At 32.6% G+C, this 20675-nt stretch overlaps 1 protein-coding gene across 1 annotated transcript; it reads left to right on the top strand.

The window, feature by feature from the left end:
* The first annotated feature begins 10291 nt into the window (after positions 1-10291).
* On the top strand, positions 10292-13631 carry LOC134717895 (uncharacterized). Its single transcript, XM_063580393.1, has one exon. The coding sequence runs from the start codon at positions 10292-10294 to the stop codon at positions 11609-11611; it is 1320 nt and encodes a 439-aa protein (XP_063436463.1). The 3' UTR covers positions 11612-13631.
* Positions 13632-20675: the final 7044 nt, after the last annotated feature.

Raw genomic sequence — 20675 nt, 5'->3', positions numbered from 1 at the left:
TATGTTCCTGTGCTTGCATTACATATCATGATTTCCTTGCTAGAAGGTTACACCTTACACAGAAGCTATTGAACCAAGTATTCCAAGTGATGAAATTGAAATCATCCTTTCGAAAATGTTATGGACGCCCTCACGTGGTGGTTGACAATTACAGAATAATTGTTTCACAAATGACAACGGATATATTCTTGTTGTCGTAACCACCATCCCATCCTCTTTTCTTTTAATGTGATCTACATAATTAGACTTATCAACGGGATCAGCTGAGATCACCACCGTGTTTTAGCGGAAATTGTGTTGCATAGTGTTTAGTTTTGAATGTTGTGTTTTGTTAACTGTTGTTTGCCTTTGATAGTTTTTCATGTTTGGCCATGGCATTGTCAGTTTGTTTTCGACTTATAATTCTTATATCATTTGCATATCTATAAATACTTGAATTGGATTGGTCAATTAGAATTTTTCTACACTTCGATTAACCATATTTCCGAAACTACTTTCGTAATCTATTCATGCGCGATACACATTCTTGCAAGGATACTGGGATTTTTAGCAAGTTGAGATTATAAAACAATTGCATAACAGTTGTTTCTATTCTAATGCATATATAAAAAAAAAAAAAAAAAAAAAAATAAATGAAATAAAGCTTCGAAAAAGTATAAAAATTAAATTTAAATAAAATTCCGGGAAGTTTCACGTATGATTTGGCGAATTTACGTCATGGCAAAACACGTCGTCATACGATTGAAAACTTTCAGACGGAAGATTATTTCGTTACTTGTACGCTTCAAATTCGGATAGCATCTAATAAAAATGAAGTTTTTGAGGTAGGTGGTATTTCATTTTAAATTCTGTTGCGTTTATCGGACATTTAAGTTTTTTAGAAAGTCAAGATGGCGGCGTACTCCCTAGTTACGACATGCCATTGTGTTTCTGATGGTACATATAGTAGCCATCAAAGTAAAAATGTAAATTAGTAATCGTGTATGTTTGGCTGAAGAATTATAAGGATTAAACACATTTTTTCTAGAGGTTATTGATGTCTTTCGGACTTTTATTCAGTGTGTGAGTTAATCACCCCGGTTTACACATCAATAACCTCTAGAAAAAATGTGCTTAATCCTATAATGAGTTTGAATATCACTTTGGTATCTATCGCCTCTCTTAGTGAATACAAATATACAATGTAGGAGGAACCTGTGAAATTGTGCAATGTAAGACTAGACAAGTCGGTCTTTTGTTTTCTATGTAGGTTTTGATGCTCGTCGTTTCGTCTTCACTTTTGGTCATTTTGACTTTTTCAAATTGTGACTTGGATGGTACTCATACCACATCTTCTTATATCTATTTAGATGGATTTTTATATTTATTTTTATGTACTTTTTGGTCATAAAGCTCTTCAACTGTTTTGGTCCTTATACATCCTTGGCTTTCAAATATTTGGCGTTGAGCGTTCTTGATGAAGGTAAATCTAGAAAAGCGCTTCGGAAGCATGTAATTAATAATGTGTTGTTTTCAACGAGACCTCTATCATAGCAAACACTGCTTATAATTAAAGCACTTTAAAAAAGTTTTCGTTGTTAACTTTATGAAATTTTAAACCTGAGAGCTGAAATGAAATCCTATCTAGGATTTAAATGTGCACTTTGGTCGTTTAAATTATAATGTAAAACCGTGTGAATAATGCAATTAATATTAAAATTGTAAATATGGCTTTGACTATATATTTCTACCATAAAAGTATAGTTCTATTTCAAAATGAATATTAGGTTTGTTTTATTGTAAATAATGGCCCATGAAGAATCGTGATTGAGAGAACATTTTGGAGTAAATATTCATATTTTCTTTAAGATTAATAAGTATGCATACACATTTCAATGTTACAAAATAATCTTGTGTAAGCATTTTAAATTATTCTAGCAAATTATAATTAACGAAAAAAAAATTTTTAACAGTGCAGCCAGGAGTCCGCATAAATCATATGAAGCAGATGAAACCATTCAACATGCCTCCATGTACAGATAAGTAATTGTAGATGTGTATAATACTTTTTTGAACTTTGAATACGTCTATACAGCAGATAATTTAGTCAACGCTTATATTCCGGAGTTCGACAATTTTAAGAAGTATGGTTTACTTCCCAAGGAAAAAAGCTTTATGTTATACATGCATACTCCCAATGATTTGACATATACACATATACACATATATACTTTGTTTGAGAAAGCATATTGGGATTTTGCTGTATTTATAAACATTTGTAGTTTATTACTTCGTTGTATAAGACAAATGTATAGTTATATCCAATAAAATTCTTGATTTGAATAGAATTGTCCTTCTTATTTATGTTTCGATATTTACTCAAAAGTTGATAATAGCTAACAAAAAAAGTCAAATAAAGACCATCAATAAGCTTGAATAGCAATTACATTGTTTAAATGTTTAGAAAGTACAAAAATAAAGTGAAATTTAGTTAAAATGAATTTCAATGACTTTTTTAAATTGCTTTTTATCGAAAAATTAACTTAAGGAAAAATCGACATAACCTCTTAAAAACTGATTTATAACAAGATACCTTTCTAGCTTCATACAATACTTGATACCTGATTATTGGTAAGAAAACTAACATAATAAAATGTAAGTCAGAAAACTGACAATCTTCTTTGTAACTTTTAAATTATATAATAACTCATGGTAAATAGTATCACATTTCAAAAAAGATGCAAAATAAGTGCGCCTTTGTAACTTGAACTTAAATCATTATCAATGTGACATTTTTATATGTATATTTACGTCACCTTTCTCATGTGGAAACGGTCGAATTTCATCCACATGCATGCTTTAAAAACTATTGATATTGTAAAGAGGTCTGCGTGTGGATGTCCTTGTTTTTTGGACTTTTTTTTCTTTAATTCTTTTAGGTCATTTTGATCTTAATTTATTTTACTTAATATTCTCTTTTCTTCATAATTTAACCGCTCGTTATTCTCTATTCTATAATGTTTTTCCTATTTTTGCTTCTTTTTTTTATTCTGCTTTTTTATCCTTTTTTTCTATATTCTGAAAACCCCAGCCAGATCCTCTTGATTCAGAACACGTAGCTTCACAATTACAAATCGAATATAACTCTCTTTGTATGTGTTTAATACATAAACATCCGACTTAAGAACCTCACGTGGGCGACAGAATTAAACTTAACAATTTCAAGTTTGTATGCACGTCATATCGTTTTCTTTTTAACATGTTGGTTCGAAACTGGTTAATAAATCTTAATTATGTTATTCTATCTGCCTTTATGTTGATATCGCTATTGGTACAATGAAGATAACATTTCGTCTCATTGTAATCGAAATTCGACCTATTAACAACTTACTTATGCAGCATTTCGTTACCCAAATTAGCCGGATATTTTCTGTAAATTGTTAAGTTTTACAAATCGTGCTACAGCGTCATTGTTCGATAATTTGTATTTACTTAGAGTAGCAGATACCTGTTATGGAGAGGGACAGAATAGAATTGAAAATGAAAATGGGGAATGTGTTAAAGAGACAACAATCCGACCAAAAAGCAGAAAACAGCCGAAGGCCACCAATGGGTCTTCAACGTAGCGAGAACATCCCACACCCCTAGGCGGGCTTCAACTGGCCCCTTAACAAACATGTGTACTATAGTTTAATGAAAATGGAAATAATACTAAACTCCAAAACATATAAATGAACTAAAATTATAACACATACAAGACTTACAGGTCAGAGGCTCCTGACTTGGGACAGGCGCAAAATGCAGCGGGGTAAAACATGTTTTGTGAGATCTAAAACTAAGTTATAGAGAAGTCCGAGTTCGATGACAGAATTGGTTACAAAGGAAACTAAGAAAAATGACAATGATACATACATTAACAAAAGACTACTAGCAGTTACTGACATGACAGTTCCATACCTCAATTAAACTGATTGAAAGATTATGTCTTCATCATATGTATGCCAGTTTATTGAAAACACTTTATCATTGTGTCATAATTTTCCCTTTATACTGAAATGAAACATAATTTGCACAAAAGTTTTCAGTAGAGGTACATGTAAAGGAAATTTGTTACTGTCCCGTTTTATAGAAACTTCACTTAATATAAACTCCATCTCATGTTTTTAAACTGGTCAATTCTATATCTGTTTTGATAATACATGTAAGTCCCGCAACACAACATTTACTCTATTATTCATTAATTTATCTATGTACGCACATGATTATTATAAACTGAATATTTGATCCAATTTATGTTTTTACCTGGTACCATCCTTATGTTCATACTGCTGAAGAATGTTTTTACCCCAGGAATATATTACCTTAGCTGTTAGAATTTATATTTCACTGATTTGATCATGTGCATGCAGAAATGAAAAAAAAGCGGTCAATCAATTTAAAGATCGGAAACATGTGAAAAATGTTTTGTTTTATAGTTAACCTTGAATAGCATTGCATTTAATAATTTAACGTAAAAACTACAAAATAAACCATTGGTTATTAGTGGTAAAGGGGGAAGGTTGAGATCTTTATAAAAGGTGTTCATCCCAGCTGATTTTGTTAGCATGTCTATGAGCCTATTCACATGTTTCAGATTTAAGTGCGCCACCCATTTTCAGCGAACTAGTATACATTTTACTTTAGGGGCAAGCTGAAGTTGGATTTCACCACTGTGTTGAAGACCTAATTGTAGCCTTGCGCTGTGTTTTTTTATTTGTTTTTGTTTTTGATTGGTTGTTTTCTCATGACATAGTCCCCTTTTCTAGCAATAAAAGCAATTTTAAATCCATCATTTAATATATTAGAAAATGCCTTAGACATTTTATGTTAGAAATATGTCATTCATTCGTTTGTATGTGAGCGTTTTATTTTTCCATTTGCTTTGAGTATACTTTTTAGAATTTCCCTTGGGGTTTGATATTTTTGTTATTTATTTTTTTTCCATGGTAATTTTTTTTTATCAAAGTTATATAGTTTGGAATAATATACACGTGTTTCACAAGAAAATGACGTGAGTATCGACAAGCGAAAGTTTAAAGTAAAAAATCTACCAAAAGTTATTTGGACAATCATAAGTTTAATGATAATCCTGTTTTATAAAAAAAAATCGAAAATAAAATTCAATTGCAACCATCTTAACATTTAAATCAGACGTGGTATTACTGCTGATTCGTGTGATTAGGAACTTATGCTGCTATTTTTTAGTTTATAAAAAAATGAAATTTATCAATAGTTTCTTTGTTATGTGAAAAAAATACACCCTTTTTTTTTTGTCTTACAGATATAAACAGAGATAGATTTCTAGCTAACATCAAAAAGGTTAATTTTCGTTTTCCGTTTCATTACGTGTTTTAGTGATTTACACCTACATGTACATATGTATGATGGGTAATTATAGATCGTATTGTTTGAATACAAACAAAATGATGTTTTCTCAGAATTAAAAGTCAACAATCTTTGTATAAGGAAGTTATATTCCAATCTTAATTTGATTTAAATTTTAAAAATCCGCGAGAGAGTGTTGATTAAATCGACTATGAATCCTAAATTATCTATCTGTAGAAAACCAAATACTATTTTCAATAAATTCAACTATATAAACTATACAACTGTAAAACATATTCAAATCAATTAAGTCCTATATATAATAGTCAACTTGTTTTAATATAAAGGCAAGCTGTCAGTTGCAGTGAACGTTTTTATTACTTCCATTTTCACTGAACTAGTGAACATTTTTTATTAGGGGCAATCTGAAATCCTCTTCCTTTTGAAAACGCATTGGTGGCATTTTGCTGTTTTTTTAACTCTTTCGTCGAGTTGTTGTCTCTTTGACACATTCCCCATTTCCATTTTATATTTTATAGAAAAAGAAAGACTGTATCAATGTTTATATATAACATTTCCTTTCATTGCTGAAGAAAAAACTAAACCATTGGTTTTCTCATTTGAACTTTTTCTTATTATGTAACATAGATCCCTTGATGGCTTACTATATTAAGTGTAGGTATGTTTTTTTCAAAATATTAAAAAAACTCTCAGGCACTAAACAATAAGAAATACTAAATGCATTGGACATGTTATCATATGACCATATGTATGTAATAAAAATCAAGTTTTCGAACTATGATTCACTAACGTGGTGTTTCAGATCAGTTTCCTTGTATAATTTTTTAAAGAAGTGGTTTAGACATCAGATAAGTGTCAACCCATCCTATTTTTTATCACAGATCAGATAGCCTCAGGAAAATGTTTACAATGCTTTACACCAGGAAGCTTCTCTCTCTTTGTTACAGTTTCCCTTCTTTCAAGCAGTCAAGTAATATTGTGAGGCAACACGTGTAAACCAGCGACCAAATGAAAAAGGTAAAATATAATTTGTGTAGAAAGCATACTAGGTTGAAAACGCTCTTTCTGTTGACTCACCGTGTGTTTACCTTCTGGAGTTCATCAGACAACTTTTCTCTCTATCTTTTAGTTTTCCTTCTTTAAATTGTGAGGAAACAAGTGTATATCACTTGTTGAAAGTTTGAATTCCGCACGAGGCATGTACACTCGACTCCAATCTCCATTGACTAGAATTGTCAGTTTGGCTACCGAAGGTCGATGATTCTCTCCTGAAACTCCGGCTTCCTCCACCAAAAAAAACTACTGTTACAAAAGTGTTGACAGTGGTGTTAAACATAAATTGATCAACTAATCAAATAATTCCCTCTGTGTGTTGTCTTGGTTAGTTTCTTCTTAATCGATTAATGAGATGTGAATATTGATAATTTAGTGTCAGCTTAATCTATCAGACACCAAATATTCATTCTTGTTGTCATCGAAAAAAAATGAAAAAATATTCAAACAAAATGAATATGTGTAATTAGCAATACAGTAGATGTAACATGTGACGTATTATTCACATATTATTCCCTATTATCAACAGCATATTTTGAAGCATACATATGGAGGCGACACTGGAGCCGACATTTAACGTTACTTAAGTAACATGAAGCTTACATTTATAAACCAAGCTGTAAATCTGGACTTATTTTATATAAACTGAAACTTAGTATATTATTTTATTCATTGACCTGTACCATGCGAGTTTAATATAATGCATAAGAATTGTCATCTCTAAATAAATTCAATGTTTTGAATCCCATCTTCCTTACAGGTAGCATGAATCAAAACGCTATTAACCAAGATGATCATGACGATGAAAGTTTATTTGCAATGAGAAAAGTCACCTACTGGGATATTTACGGTGTAAAACGTTTTCCATACCGCGGTAAGCGGAAATTTACACCATTACTTTCCCAATCTTTAGATGGAGCGATGAATATCTCAAATGATGTTTTCAGACTGACAATAGAACAGTTTGAGCGAATGTATAAAGCTTGTCTAGATCGAAGGAAAACACAAGAACCATGGATTACTAATCTCAGATATCCTGACAAATCTTCAAATGAATATTTGGAATACTTACAGAACTGTACAGACTGTAACACAGGTAATAGGCCGTTTCAAAATCTAAAGGACTATGTTGAATTGTATTATCCGTAATTCAAAATGAAAAAACGACGTCCTTTCATCGGTTGAATTGCAATAAGGTATTTGGTTTTAACCAATCACAAGGCTTTGGTGTCTCTTTTGAAAAGTATTACCCATAATGCATTAGACTCTGAAACGGCGAAATGTCATGGTAATTTGTAAAACTATCGGCAATGACAGTTGTATACTTGGTTTCGATGGAATCAAAATGTATAAACGGTCTATCATGAATTAAACTGTAATTATAAGCTATCCACAAGCAGAAAACGCCATAACCAAAAACTTCAACAACAAACAGAAAGCAACATGACCAAAAAGATCACGACAAACGATGAACACAATTTCCAAAAATAGACTATAAACGAACAAAAGTATGACCAAAGAGACATTAAACATATATACAAGGAAGTTTACACAATACGATATAACGATATAACGATCAGACTAAGAGACAAGGAAATGAGGACCGAATCCTTATATCGTTGATATGTCAAGTCAATACACTATTATTGTCTTTATATTGCAATCGAGAAACAAAATTAAATTGTTATGTCTCACCTACGATAGAAGAGGGGCATTATTTTTTCTGGTTTGTGCGTCTGTTCGGTCGTTCGTTCGTCCGTCCATCCGTTTGTCTATCTGTCCCGCTTCGGGAAAGTTTTGGTCATGGTAGTTTTGAAGAAGTTGAAATCCAATCAATTTAAAACTAAATACACATGTTCACTGTGATATGCTCTTTTTACTTGTAATGCAAAATTTTTATCCGAATTTCAAGGTCCATTGATCACAGAGAATGATAGTGTGAGTGGGTTGTCCGTTTACTATGGACACATTCTTGTTGTTCATTGTGGTATTTTTATTCATTTCATTTAAATTTTGGGAAATAAACCTTTAAAAGGCCTGATGTCTGGCCGATTAATATTATAGCACAAACCCAATTCGATGGTGAACGAATTCGTTTGAGCATGACTCAAAATATCACCAATAAGCAAAAACAATGATTTATCCGACGGATGCTACATGGGGAGCAGGATCTCCTTACCCTTCTGGTGCACCTGAGATCACCCATAGTTTTTGGTGGGGTTCGTGTTGCTTATTCTTTAGTTTCCCATGTTGTGTCATGTGTACTATTGTTTGCCTGTTTGTCTATTTCATTTTTAGCCAAGGCGTTGTCAGATTATTTTCAATTTATGAGTTTAAATGTCCCTCTGGTATTTTTTGCCCTCTTTTATACAAGAAAATATGTTTTTCGATCACTTGTTAAAGAATGCGTTCCACGCCTCGTTGTTTACTTTGGAAATCAAGACAGGTTGAAGATGTCGTGATGAATAAAGCTAGTATAGTTCCAGCTTCTACTATTTAAATATTCACGAGGGAAAGTAATATCTGGTCAATGCGTGTATATGACATAGAAATATACAGTCAATGCATTTTGACTGCTAGAAACGAGTGCAGTTTAAAAGTCTATATATGGTTATCGGCATATACACATCTATACTATTAAACGAGAATCCTCATTTTGGGTGTCGCTTCTCTTCCTTCCACAATAAATCAATCAGTATGCCTCTGTGTCCTATAGGTTACATGCATAGTCGCATTTGTCATCCATTCTTATAATTATTCAGATTGAGTTATTTTGGGAGAAAAATGCAAAAAATGGAGTCCGGAAATGATTCCGTCATCAGACTGACTTTTAGTCATAGATAAGACTTCCTGTTTGAAACATGCACAAATACACCAATCGTATGATAGATAACAAAAAAAAAGAAAAATAGATAAGCCAATCAGAGCGTTCTCCATGTCATGGTGTTTAGATCGCAAGAACCACAACTATTATACCTCTTTAGAGAGGACAATTATTTTTCGCGTTTATCTACATGTAAACTACGATTATACTTCTTTAATATATAGAGAATCTCTGTATTCTGTCTGCTGGTTTTTTTTTAATGTTATAACATTATACTATTCAAGGGGTCATACCAGTTGCATTTATATTAAAATAAGTAAAACATGTGACACAAGTACAACCAATCGTAGAGCATTCTCAATATCATGGTGTTAAGATCGCAAAAATCACCACTATTATATCCCTTAGAGAGGACAAATATTTTTTGCGTTTATCTACATGTAAACTATAATTATACTACTTTAATATATAGAGACTCTCTGTATTCTGTCAAGGAATTTCTATATATAATGTATTGTTAAAATGGAAAATAGTGATTTGGCAAAAATGAAAGTAAGGTAGAGATTAGAGGGAGGCAGGACCTTTTTCGGGGCGTCGGTCTCGGGTGTTTTTAAGCTCTGGATTTGGGGATTGATCCTTCCGGGATCCCGGGAAAATATTTTTCGATTTCGGGATATGAATTTCTTTAAAATCTGCATCTCGGGATTTCATAGTTTAAAGCCCGGGATTTTGCGTTCAGGACCCCTTCGATCGACAACCACTCAAATTAGCCTCAGTCAGTATTTGTCATTTAAACATGATTCAAATCCTACCATTGGCATGTTAATAAGGCTCTAAAAAAAGCACTGATGGATTGTCATAGAAGCATATTTTTTAGACTAATAATGGTCTATATTATATGTGGTCGTAGGCCAGAAACACGAATATAATTGAATTTAGCAGAAAGGAAACAAATAATGAACTTTGGAAAAAGGGAGTTACCTTTTATGTAATTCTCAATACATAATATCTTTTACAAAAAATCATTCTAGAACAGTTTATAAGCTGTATATGCCCGCGATTTCGGATGACGGTAGCTTATGGAGATTGTCATTTTCGGTGCAGGAAAAAATACTTGTACACTCCTTTAATTTCACTCAACTTTTGTGTTACGGTTTACTCAAATTATCCTTGAAGCATATTGTTAACACAAACCATGATGTCAAAGAGTTATTGTGTTCCTACTTTCTGAAAACGGCTTTATTCTGGGTCTCCGAAGAACAGGATATCAACATATTTCAATTACCTAAATTGTTTTATTGTTTTTCACTTTGTCTGAATAAATTAATATCATGGGTAAACATTTGCAATTGTCCAAACTATTTTATACCTGAAAACAATATGTTCCTTGGAAAGATAAATGAGAGTAATAATATGATTTTGCTAGGGATACTTGAGAGTATACAGTCTGAAGGGATTGGTGGATTGATAATGAGATTATTTCCGGCTGAAAATGAAAATCACAGTTTATTAAGTACAAATATCGGATCTTCGTCAACTATGTTAGACTTCCTATTTTACAGGATTATACACATCGATCAACCAGAAAGACACATTTTAGCGAATTTTAAAAAGCTTGCATTTACTGAATCTTTAATAAAGTCCGAATCATCGACATTTATTTTTGATGTATGCAAATTTAATCATGCTCAAATCAGTCAAATTATAGCACAACTACTGCCGCCACCAAACACAAAAAATACCAGGTACAACATACGCAAATGTTATCATAAACATTTACAATGCGGCACAAGGACAGATGCTGTTTCGGGTTGGTTGTTATACGCATCGTTTTATTATTTAACAGAACAGTTCCATATTGCACTAAGACTAACGGATTTTGTTCTTTCAAGATGTTCACCTGATATGGTGTTTAAATGCGATGAACCAAGCTGCAGACACAGAATCATGTACAGACAAAATGTACATTCTTCAATATCATTAAATAAAAGGATGAAAATGGCTATAATAGGAAATGTCAGGTACTATGAGAACTCATCATTTATACCAGAAGAACTACAGCTAGAGGTTGAAAAAGGAAGTATACACATACCGCCAGTTATAATGTCTTATTGCCTTAGATATCTATGTTATCATCATCTTGGTGATATTTTCAACAGACAAAAGTCTTTACGTGATTTATTTTCAACAGTGAAACGAAAATACTTAATTGAAATATCAGAATTATCTGATTCAATAACAATACTTGGAGTATGCTATGAGATATCAGGTGCTAAAGACAGAGCCTATCAGTGCTATGAGGAAGCTTTACAAGTTGATGATAAAATATCTAGAAGCGCAAAAATAAGAAAATCAAAATTGTTATTGTAAAATGTAACAGTTTTAATGTTATACCTGAGTTCACTATATTGTGAATTTCACTTTCTTTTATTTATATAACATTCGTATCGTAATGATACTGACAACAAAGAGTAGGCATTAATTATGTATGCCTAACTGACAATAGTTATAATCATGTTATGACAGTGAATGAATAATTGATTCATTGACATGCTTTTAGTAAATCAAAAGTATTATTATAGGTGAAAATGCGACATCGTTTGATATCAAATGAAGTTATCTAATTGCAATATATTATGCTAATACTGACTTCGGCGAGTTAATTATCATTATTTAAATTAAATCACGACACATGATATCAAGCGATATCCAATTTTCACCAGTTGTTAAACCTATTTCTCTTATGGTCAACTCTCTCAATGTGTAAATTTGATAATCCCGCGAAATGTTGATATAGTGGCTTTCACGTTCCAGTATGATGTCATACCGGTATGTATTTTTGCAGTGTCGAACTTCAACATCAGACATTTTAAGACTTGTGTACGCCTCAGTATGAACTACAATTTGACATAAAGAAGATTGTCAGGTGAAATGTGTGAGTATTTTGTCTACTATTAAAGAAATCACATTGATATTGCTTTGGACAACATGTACATCCGACTGATTCGTCTTAACCTTTGAAAGACAGTGATGATATTGACCTAACGAATAGCCAATGAAAATGCCATAACATCGTCTTGTAATACTTGATGAGCCAACCAAATTATAGCAAATTTTCGTATCAATTTTTCGTATCACACTCCGTTCAGTGTGATACAGGAAATATCTATTCTTGCAAGAAATAGAAAATAGATCACAACCATGGCTTATATCTTTTATATGTATTATAAAACAAGCACGCGGACCCTTCATTTATCATTTCTGCTTTTTTGTTTCTTTATTTATATACTTTTAATAAACATGATGAACTCATCATATATACCAGGATGGAAATTTCGTATTTGTGCCAGATGCGCATTTTTTTTTTTTTTTTTAGATTAGTAGCGAATATCCTTAAATATAATTTTAATATGGTAATGAACGGCTGGTTATGCATAGTAGCTGTTTCTGATAGACCTCAGCCTGATGTTCTTATTCATGTACATTTGTAAGACTGTGTTTGATTTTCTTGCATTCAAACATGGAATTAGAGATGAAGTTTGGTCTGTTGTGTAGGGTTCTCATATCAAATTAATTTTCAAGCAGTAAAAAATATTATCAATTCTTCATATGAAAGGTGTTGCTTTCTCTACACAGAGTACAGTGTTCAGTTAGTATTTTTTTGTAACTAGTTATCAAAGGTACCAGGATTATAATTTAGTACGCCGGACGTTGAAATATAACTTAAGGATGTTTGCTGCTCTACTTCGAAACAGCAACCTTTTAAAAAAGGCAATTATAAAATGAAAGAACATAAATAAAGAAAACAAAACAAAAACAAGAAATAAAATATAGGGTCTTTTGTGCTTGTTATCAAGATATAAGCCCTTGACAATTTAACGGGAAATGCTTACTATAATTATGCTTATGTTGAAGTACACTAAAGGAAATATACACATACCGCCAGTTATAATGTCTTATTGCCTTAGATATCTATGTTTTCCCCATCTTGGTGATATTTTCAACAGACAAAAGTCTCCTACGTGGTTTATTTTTAACAGTGAAACATGAACATTTAATTCAAAGATTACAATTATCTGATTCAATAACAATACTTGGAGTATGCTATGAGATATCAGGTGCTAAAGACAAAGCCTATCAGTGTTATGAGGAAGCTTTACAAGTTGATGGTACAATTTCTAGAAACGCAAAAATGAGAAAATCCAAATTGCTATTGTAAAATGTAACCATTTTAATGTTATACCTGAGTTCAATATATTTGGAATTTTACTTTCTTATCATTCATAACGTTAATACTCGTATCGTGATGACATTGAAAACAAACAGTAGGCATAAAGGATTAGAATTATACACAAGAAACTAAAATTAAAAATCATGCAAGACTAATAAAGGCCAGATGCTTTTGAATTGGGACATGCGCAATCATGCGGCGGGGTTAAACATGTTTGTGAGATCTCAACCCTCCCCCTATACCTCTAGCCAATATAGAAAAAAACTAACTCACAACAATACGCACAGTAAAACACAGTTTTAGAGAAGTCCGAGTCCGATGTCAGAAAATGTAACAAAAGACAATAATACATAAACTAACAAAAGACTACTTGCAGTTACTGACATGATAGCTCCAGACCTCAATTAAACTGATTGAAGATTATGTCTTCATCATATGAATATCAAGTACAGTCCCTCCTGTTAGGGGTTTAGTATTATACTATCATAAAATATATCAAAATAACATATTCATACCTGAGTCATGCCAACAACTGGTTTTAGAATAAAAGTGTTTAATTGTTGAGAATGTACTTCGATGATTTTTTTGTAAGTCAAAAAGAGCATTAGTCAAGGACCAAAGTAGGCTAAAAATACTAATAGCTTATGGAGCTAAAATTAATGCGGGAAAAGGCTGACCCAGATTATTTAGCAAATGATGTTTCAAGAATTGTTTTGACTAATTTTAAAGTAAATGACTTTATAATGTGAAGTTAATAGATTATTCTCATTAATAGAAAAGATGCAGTTTATACATGTATAACGACATAAGGTCATTTATCTGATTTGAAAGAATCCAATGTTACCAGTCACAGTTTTTACTTAACACCTTATATAGCTAGGTATCTGGTCAAATTACCTCCATATTAAGCTATAGTTGGTCTCATAATCGTATCAACGATCCTTTCTTTCGATATTGCAGTGTTTGGTACTCTATTTTGACTATCAGATTGAGGTATTTTTTTCTCCAAATTGTGTGAAAAAAAATCACAAAAATACTGCACTCTGTTGAAAATTCAAAACAGGAAGTCCCTCATCAAATGGCAACATCAAATGATAAAACACATCAAACGAATGGACAACAACTGTAAACAATGGTGGATTGAACCTGGGACTATTATAATAGTCCCAGATTGATACTGGTTTAATAGCGCTTAACCTCTCACTTGTATAACAGTCGCGTCAAATTTCATAATATTTACAATAGTCCAGCAGATAGGTGCAATATATGAAGGAATTGTGCACTTCGTGTTAAAAGCACCAAATTTTGCTCAAACAAACTTCTATCTATACTCTTCAATTTTAGATATGGAGGCAATCTGGAAATAAAGTTTACTTCCGGTAAAATTCAAAATGGCGGATGCATGTTTAAATTTCATCTTTTCTTAATTCTCTTTCAAATGTTTTAGTTTAAACTAAAAGAACTGATGTTTTTAACCATCTAAATCACAAACGATGGTTTTCATTGATGTTGAAGCAGCAATTTGGTGACCTTTGGTGAACTTCCGGTCAAAAATTCATGTTAAAATTCAAGGAATATGTCGTCTTTTAATTTGGAAAAAGTGAGAAAAAGGGTGTAATAGAATCATTAAAATTGAGAAAGGAAATGGTGAATGTGTCAAAACGACAACCACCCAACCATAGAGCAGACTACAGCCGAAGGCAGCCAATGGGTCTTCAATGTAGAGAGAATTCCAGCACCCGTAGGTGTCCTTCAGCTGGCCCCTAAAATATGCATACTAGTACAGTGATAATGGACGTCATACTAAACTCCGTATTATACACAAGAAACTAAAATTAAAAATCATACAAGACTAAAAAAAGGCCAGAGGCTCCTGACTTGGGACAGGCGCAAAATTGCGGCGAGGTAAAACATTTTTTAAATTTCTTTGGAGACTATTAAAATTCAATTGATATGGTGAACACTATTATTTCATTATTATATTTGAATGAAGATAGACATACACTTCGATAAATCAATAGTCTAAATAACAATTCAAAGATAAGCTCTTAAAGATTTAAACTTATTGAGACATCAGATGATCGAAGACCAGGTAGTTCTTCCTCAAATGTTGAAGAGGTTGACTGGACTTTAGTTCATTTAAATGTTTTGGAGATTAATGTGACATCCATTTACAGTGAATATTAGTACACAATTCTGTATAGGGCCCAGCTGAGAACCACATCCCGTTGCAGGAATTTCGTGCTTCATAGAACATCCATTGGTTGCATTCGGCTATTGTCTGCTCTTTGGTTAGTTTGTTGTCTCTTTAATATATTCCACATTTTCATTCTCAATGTCGAATGTATAATTTGTCAAAATATGACAGACGAATAGCTGCGATGCCCTACACCCACAAACGGTGTATCAATATTGGTGCCAGATATGTTACTTTGGAAGGAAATCTCGTACTACGTACAAAAACAATGGCATATGGCCTCAGACCAGCCATCTTAACACAGAGCTAAAGAGAGCTAAAATAAGACATGAAAAGGATACAGTTGATATGTAAAAAAAAAGGCAATTGGAGTTGGAAACTCTCCAGCACCAACTTATCATGACAAATAGCAATGGGAGAATGTGTTTGGTACTTTTGTTGTTCGTTTAAACAAGATGAAAACTGCCACGAAGAAACAACACGTACTGTTAATATCCCTATTCGTCGATGTGTACAAAATCTTCAATACACAACTTTATAAGAGAAGCTAAGTGCTTGGGACCTCATTGCACAAAAAACGAAATATGATGTCCAATGTATTGCTTATCTTTATCAGCAGGCATCAAAAGCCTCTAGTGAAGATGGGACTAAATATGGAAGACGCACGAATAAGCCATTGGATCGCAATAGCTGACATCATCAGCTACATTGAAGATTCCATATCCGAAGAAGATTGAGCACCAGTATTCAAGATGTCGGGTTTTTTCTTAGCGAATAAGGAATCTAGATGTTGACATTTAAGACAGAGTTCAAGGTTCAAGACAAAAGAATAGACTTCTTACATTTTACAATTATGTTTTTTTTCATGTGAGAGAGCTTTCACATGTTTGACTTGGATGGAGATTCGTCTCAATGGCACTCATACAACAACTTCTTATATCTAATGCTTGCTTATTTACCTGATATTTAGGAAATAAAAACAAGTAAAAGAGAATTAACTTGCTTGCAAAGATGATAAAGAACCCTCTTTTCAGGAAGAAGGTGATGATGACTTTGACTCAAACTAAATGCAGATTTATCAAGCAGTAACAATAATTTGCAGCGACATGTTTATTGTTACATTTGGGTTTGACAGTCGTTTTCCAGTAAACTGTGAGGAGAATTATGTTCCAAGATCTCTCGTACCTCTTGTTAGTATGTTGTTGTATGGACAAGATAGATATAACAACCGACTCTTATTCGCAGTAAACTTTAACGTTTGCTTAAATGTTAATATTCAATAGCTACACACGAATCCTTATCTCTCCAAAGATTCTTCATCATGCATCTAAAGAAACAACTTACATATGCACCTAGGAATAATGGTTCACCGTCTGACAGAACACATGAAATAAACATAATACAACGATGCGTGAACAAAACATACATAATAGGTAAAATTTTCAAAATAGAGGTATAGCAGTCATCACCTTGTGAATTGATGAAAGAAATAACTTTTTTTATTTTGAAATAAACAAAAAATCCACTATGAAGGGTTACGGTATTTTACTCGTCCGATTCAGTAAATTGTTTTAAAATGTAACTCCTCATTTCTGAACTTTACAAATCGGTGTAAACTGGCTGACTCATCAGATAGGCATTCAGCAAAAAAAAGCAATAACAAACAAACTAAAATAAAAGACACAAAGTGTCCTTTTAATACGGACTAAACACTAAGTGCTTCAGACCGCCTCGTTAGCGTGTTCGCCTTGAGTGCAGGAGGTCGTAAGTTCGAATCCAGGCCAAACCAAAGACTTTAAAGTTGGTATTTTGTGCTTCCTCGCTAACATGCGGCACTTAGGCGTAAGAACAAAGACTGGTCGACTCAGAGCAAGAAAAAGGTGTACCGGAAAGGTCTGCCTGCGGACTGTGTCCTTGTATACAATTACATTTAACAAATCGGCTCAGCATGTTGGTCTAGTAGAAAGCAGGATTAAATAAATATTCATATTACATGTACATTAACATGTTCTCATCCTGAATATTCATTTAAATGGCTGCTGGACGTTAGGCAGCCATGCATCATCATCATCATCTTAATCTAAGTGTTTCAAGGTTAAAAGAAAGCCAGATTTTTAAAGATCACAATAAGAAAGATAATCAAAAGTTTTGTTGGATTAAATGCAGAGTTACCTCTCTTTTCATCGACAAAAGTGCATGTGTTATTTGACTGTAAACGTATTATATACAAAATGTATATATAAGGTAATTTAAAAATTAATATTTGAATATACATTTATTAACAACTTGGATAGGAAGTGTGTCTCATCTTCAAACAAATTGCAACTCAAGGTTTGCTGTTTTCATTTATCAAAAATCATGTTTGGCTTTTAAGCAACCATTATCAAAAAGCATACATAGTAAAACATAAGCAAGATTTAAGCACAGTCTCAAAGGTTGTTTAACCATAATAGACGATATCAGTGACGTGACTGTGTAGAATATTAATTCTTTTACAACATTAACGAGGTAAACTATATTCAATCAAATTGTCATCCATGTTTGATTTTTAGGAATGGCTTGTCCTAAGTTAGTTTACTGCGGAAAAATAACATAATCTAAATATGAACTTTAAAAGAAAAAAGCAAATTGGTCTAAGGGGACGAACATTCGATATTCTGGGGGTGGTGGGTGGTGCAGGAGGATTTTTTTTAAAAATAACTCAGCCTTGATAATCACAAAAATAAATGGTTTGTTTTGTGGTAGTTTGAACATAAATTACCTGACTTGCAACATGTGCAATGTATTGAAAATAAATAACCAGCTCACCAGGACTTATCGAAAGTATGATATGGCACTAGATTCTTCATAAATTCATCTTTTTTCCACACAAAAAATCGGGAAACACTTCCCAAATCTTTTAATAATAAAAGTTTAAATATTATTTAAATATGCTTGAAATATATGAAAATTGGTTTCATTTAACTTGGAGTATTTTTTCTCATGAACACTTAACTCACTTTAATTACAGGGCCATAACTACATTGAGACAATGTCTCATGTAGGAAATTTCAAAACCAAACGCTTGTCTCCATATCAAATTGTGTTCATGGCGAGTGCCTTGCAAGAAGCAAGTTCTGTTCTCCCTCAGACGAAGCCCCTGATTTTTGGGGATCAATGTTTCTTATTTATTTATTGTTGCATTCCTTTTGTAATTTAGTTATTCTGTTATTAACTTGATCATGAGTATATAAAAAACATGCTTTATTATGCATATTTGTCTTTTGATGTTGTCCCTAGAAACTTAAGTCTACAAAATATTGTCAAAAATTATTAAAACAGACTTGCATTTTCAGACTAAGAAAGGGTCTGGGGAACACCCAGAAAGCATGATTTTGCATCATTTGATCTAAAGCTTTTTGGGCCCTCAATGGCTCCCAAAGCCTTCCAAAAATATTTTGCCTCGCTTCGCTCGGGGAATCAGGTTTCCCATTACCTTTAAAAAGGCTAGATGCAAACAACCTTAAAACTGTGTATGTATGCAATACATGTATATGCCGTTGGGAATATAGAAGATTCATTTCTGCAGAGAATGATCATGATGATGATTAGTTCTGATTAAATGGTCCATAATGACTTGACTATACATGTATTATTTATAATAAACAAATAATTTAAAAACTGTATGTTTTCGTATATTATAAATATAGTTGTGCAAATAAATATTCAGTCCCTTGCTTTCATGAAAATGAAAAATCTTGCTTCAATAGTGCAGAAAATAGATAACCTGTCCTCTTTGTTTATAAAAAATAAATAACAAACCAACCCCCTTGCCCCCCCCCCCCCCCTCCCCCAGAATACCGAATGGTCGTCCCCTTAGACAGAGATGGACCCAACTCAATAGTTATGACAAAACTCTTACATCGCTGTTTGAAAGCGTATTCAACATCGTCATTCATAGCTTTTATTTAATTTCAAATTCCGACCACTATAATAGAGAACCGATACACAAGGTAGGGTTCGTTCTCGGTTATAAATAGGCATGTAATATGCATGCTTGAAACGGGAATTGTGTATTGACGATTATGACTTTTATTGTTATTATACATTATTGTTAAGTAGTTGTCACTGGACGGTAAGCAAATAGCAATAAATCAAGCATATAGGATCAAGTAATGCTCCCAAATATTTGAATTATTTGAACTTCCTCATCCAGCTCTCCTTTTTAAACAAAATTGCTTTGACAGATGCAATATCTTCTAAAATTTCTTAAAATTGGACTTTTTAATTTATTCATTTCGTATACTTTTTTTACTTTCATTATATTTAACTAAAAGTGATCTTATATTGCAGAATTATGATTTGGAAATAAATAATTGAAAATTAAATCAGATTAAACTTCGGTATTAATTTTAAATAATTTTTGTTTGGTAAATAGGGTAATTCGTATTCGGTACGTTTTAGGATACGTGTTTTGCTCAATAAATCCCCAGATACCACATTCGTTACTTTTTCTGTAAATCAAAGAGATAGATTTAAGCTACCTGCAGACATCTCCTTGAGTTTTTATAGCGGTTATTTAACGTGCAGAAAGCGTGACACTCTCTATACTCTTGGCATGCAGCGCATTCGACAATCTCATTCCTACCGGACATGGTTGAGCATATATACAATGTCACATGTCCCACACCCAAACTGGTGTCCTAAATTTATTTGGAATTTACTGCCAGTTGGACTTAAAGTAAGATGTAGGGATACCAATTTATCAATACCCCAGTCATTCTTGGAGGTTGATATTTCGGCTATCGTTATGCTGACGTACATATCTCGATGTTTCCCTTACGTTCAGTGACGGATATTTCATGCATTGAAGGACGAGGGAAAATTCACCATCAATACTATAATTATGTTATAGAATCATTCTATATATACTTATCATACCTATCTCATTGATATCTTGTTAGACATGTGGCTTTACAATGACTTTTTCAAAAAAAAATATAAAGAATATGGTACATGTATCACAG

Source organism: Mytilus trossulus, chromosome 5 (genome assembly GCF_036588685.1).
Source record: "Mytilus trossulus isolate FHL-02 chromosome 5, PNRI_Mtr1.1.1.hap1, whole genome shotgun sequence".
Classification (NCBI taxonomy): domain Eukaryota; kingdom Metazoa; phylum Mollusca; class Bivalvia; order Mytilida; family Mytilidae; genus Mytilus; species Mytilus trossulus.
This window is presented reverse-complemented; position numbering and strand designations above follow the sequence as displayed.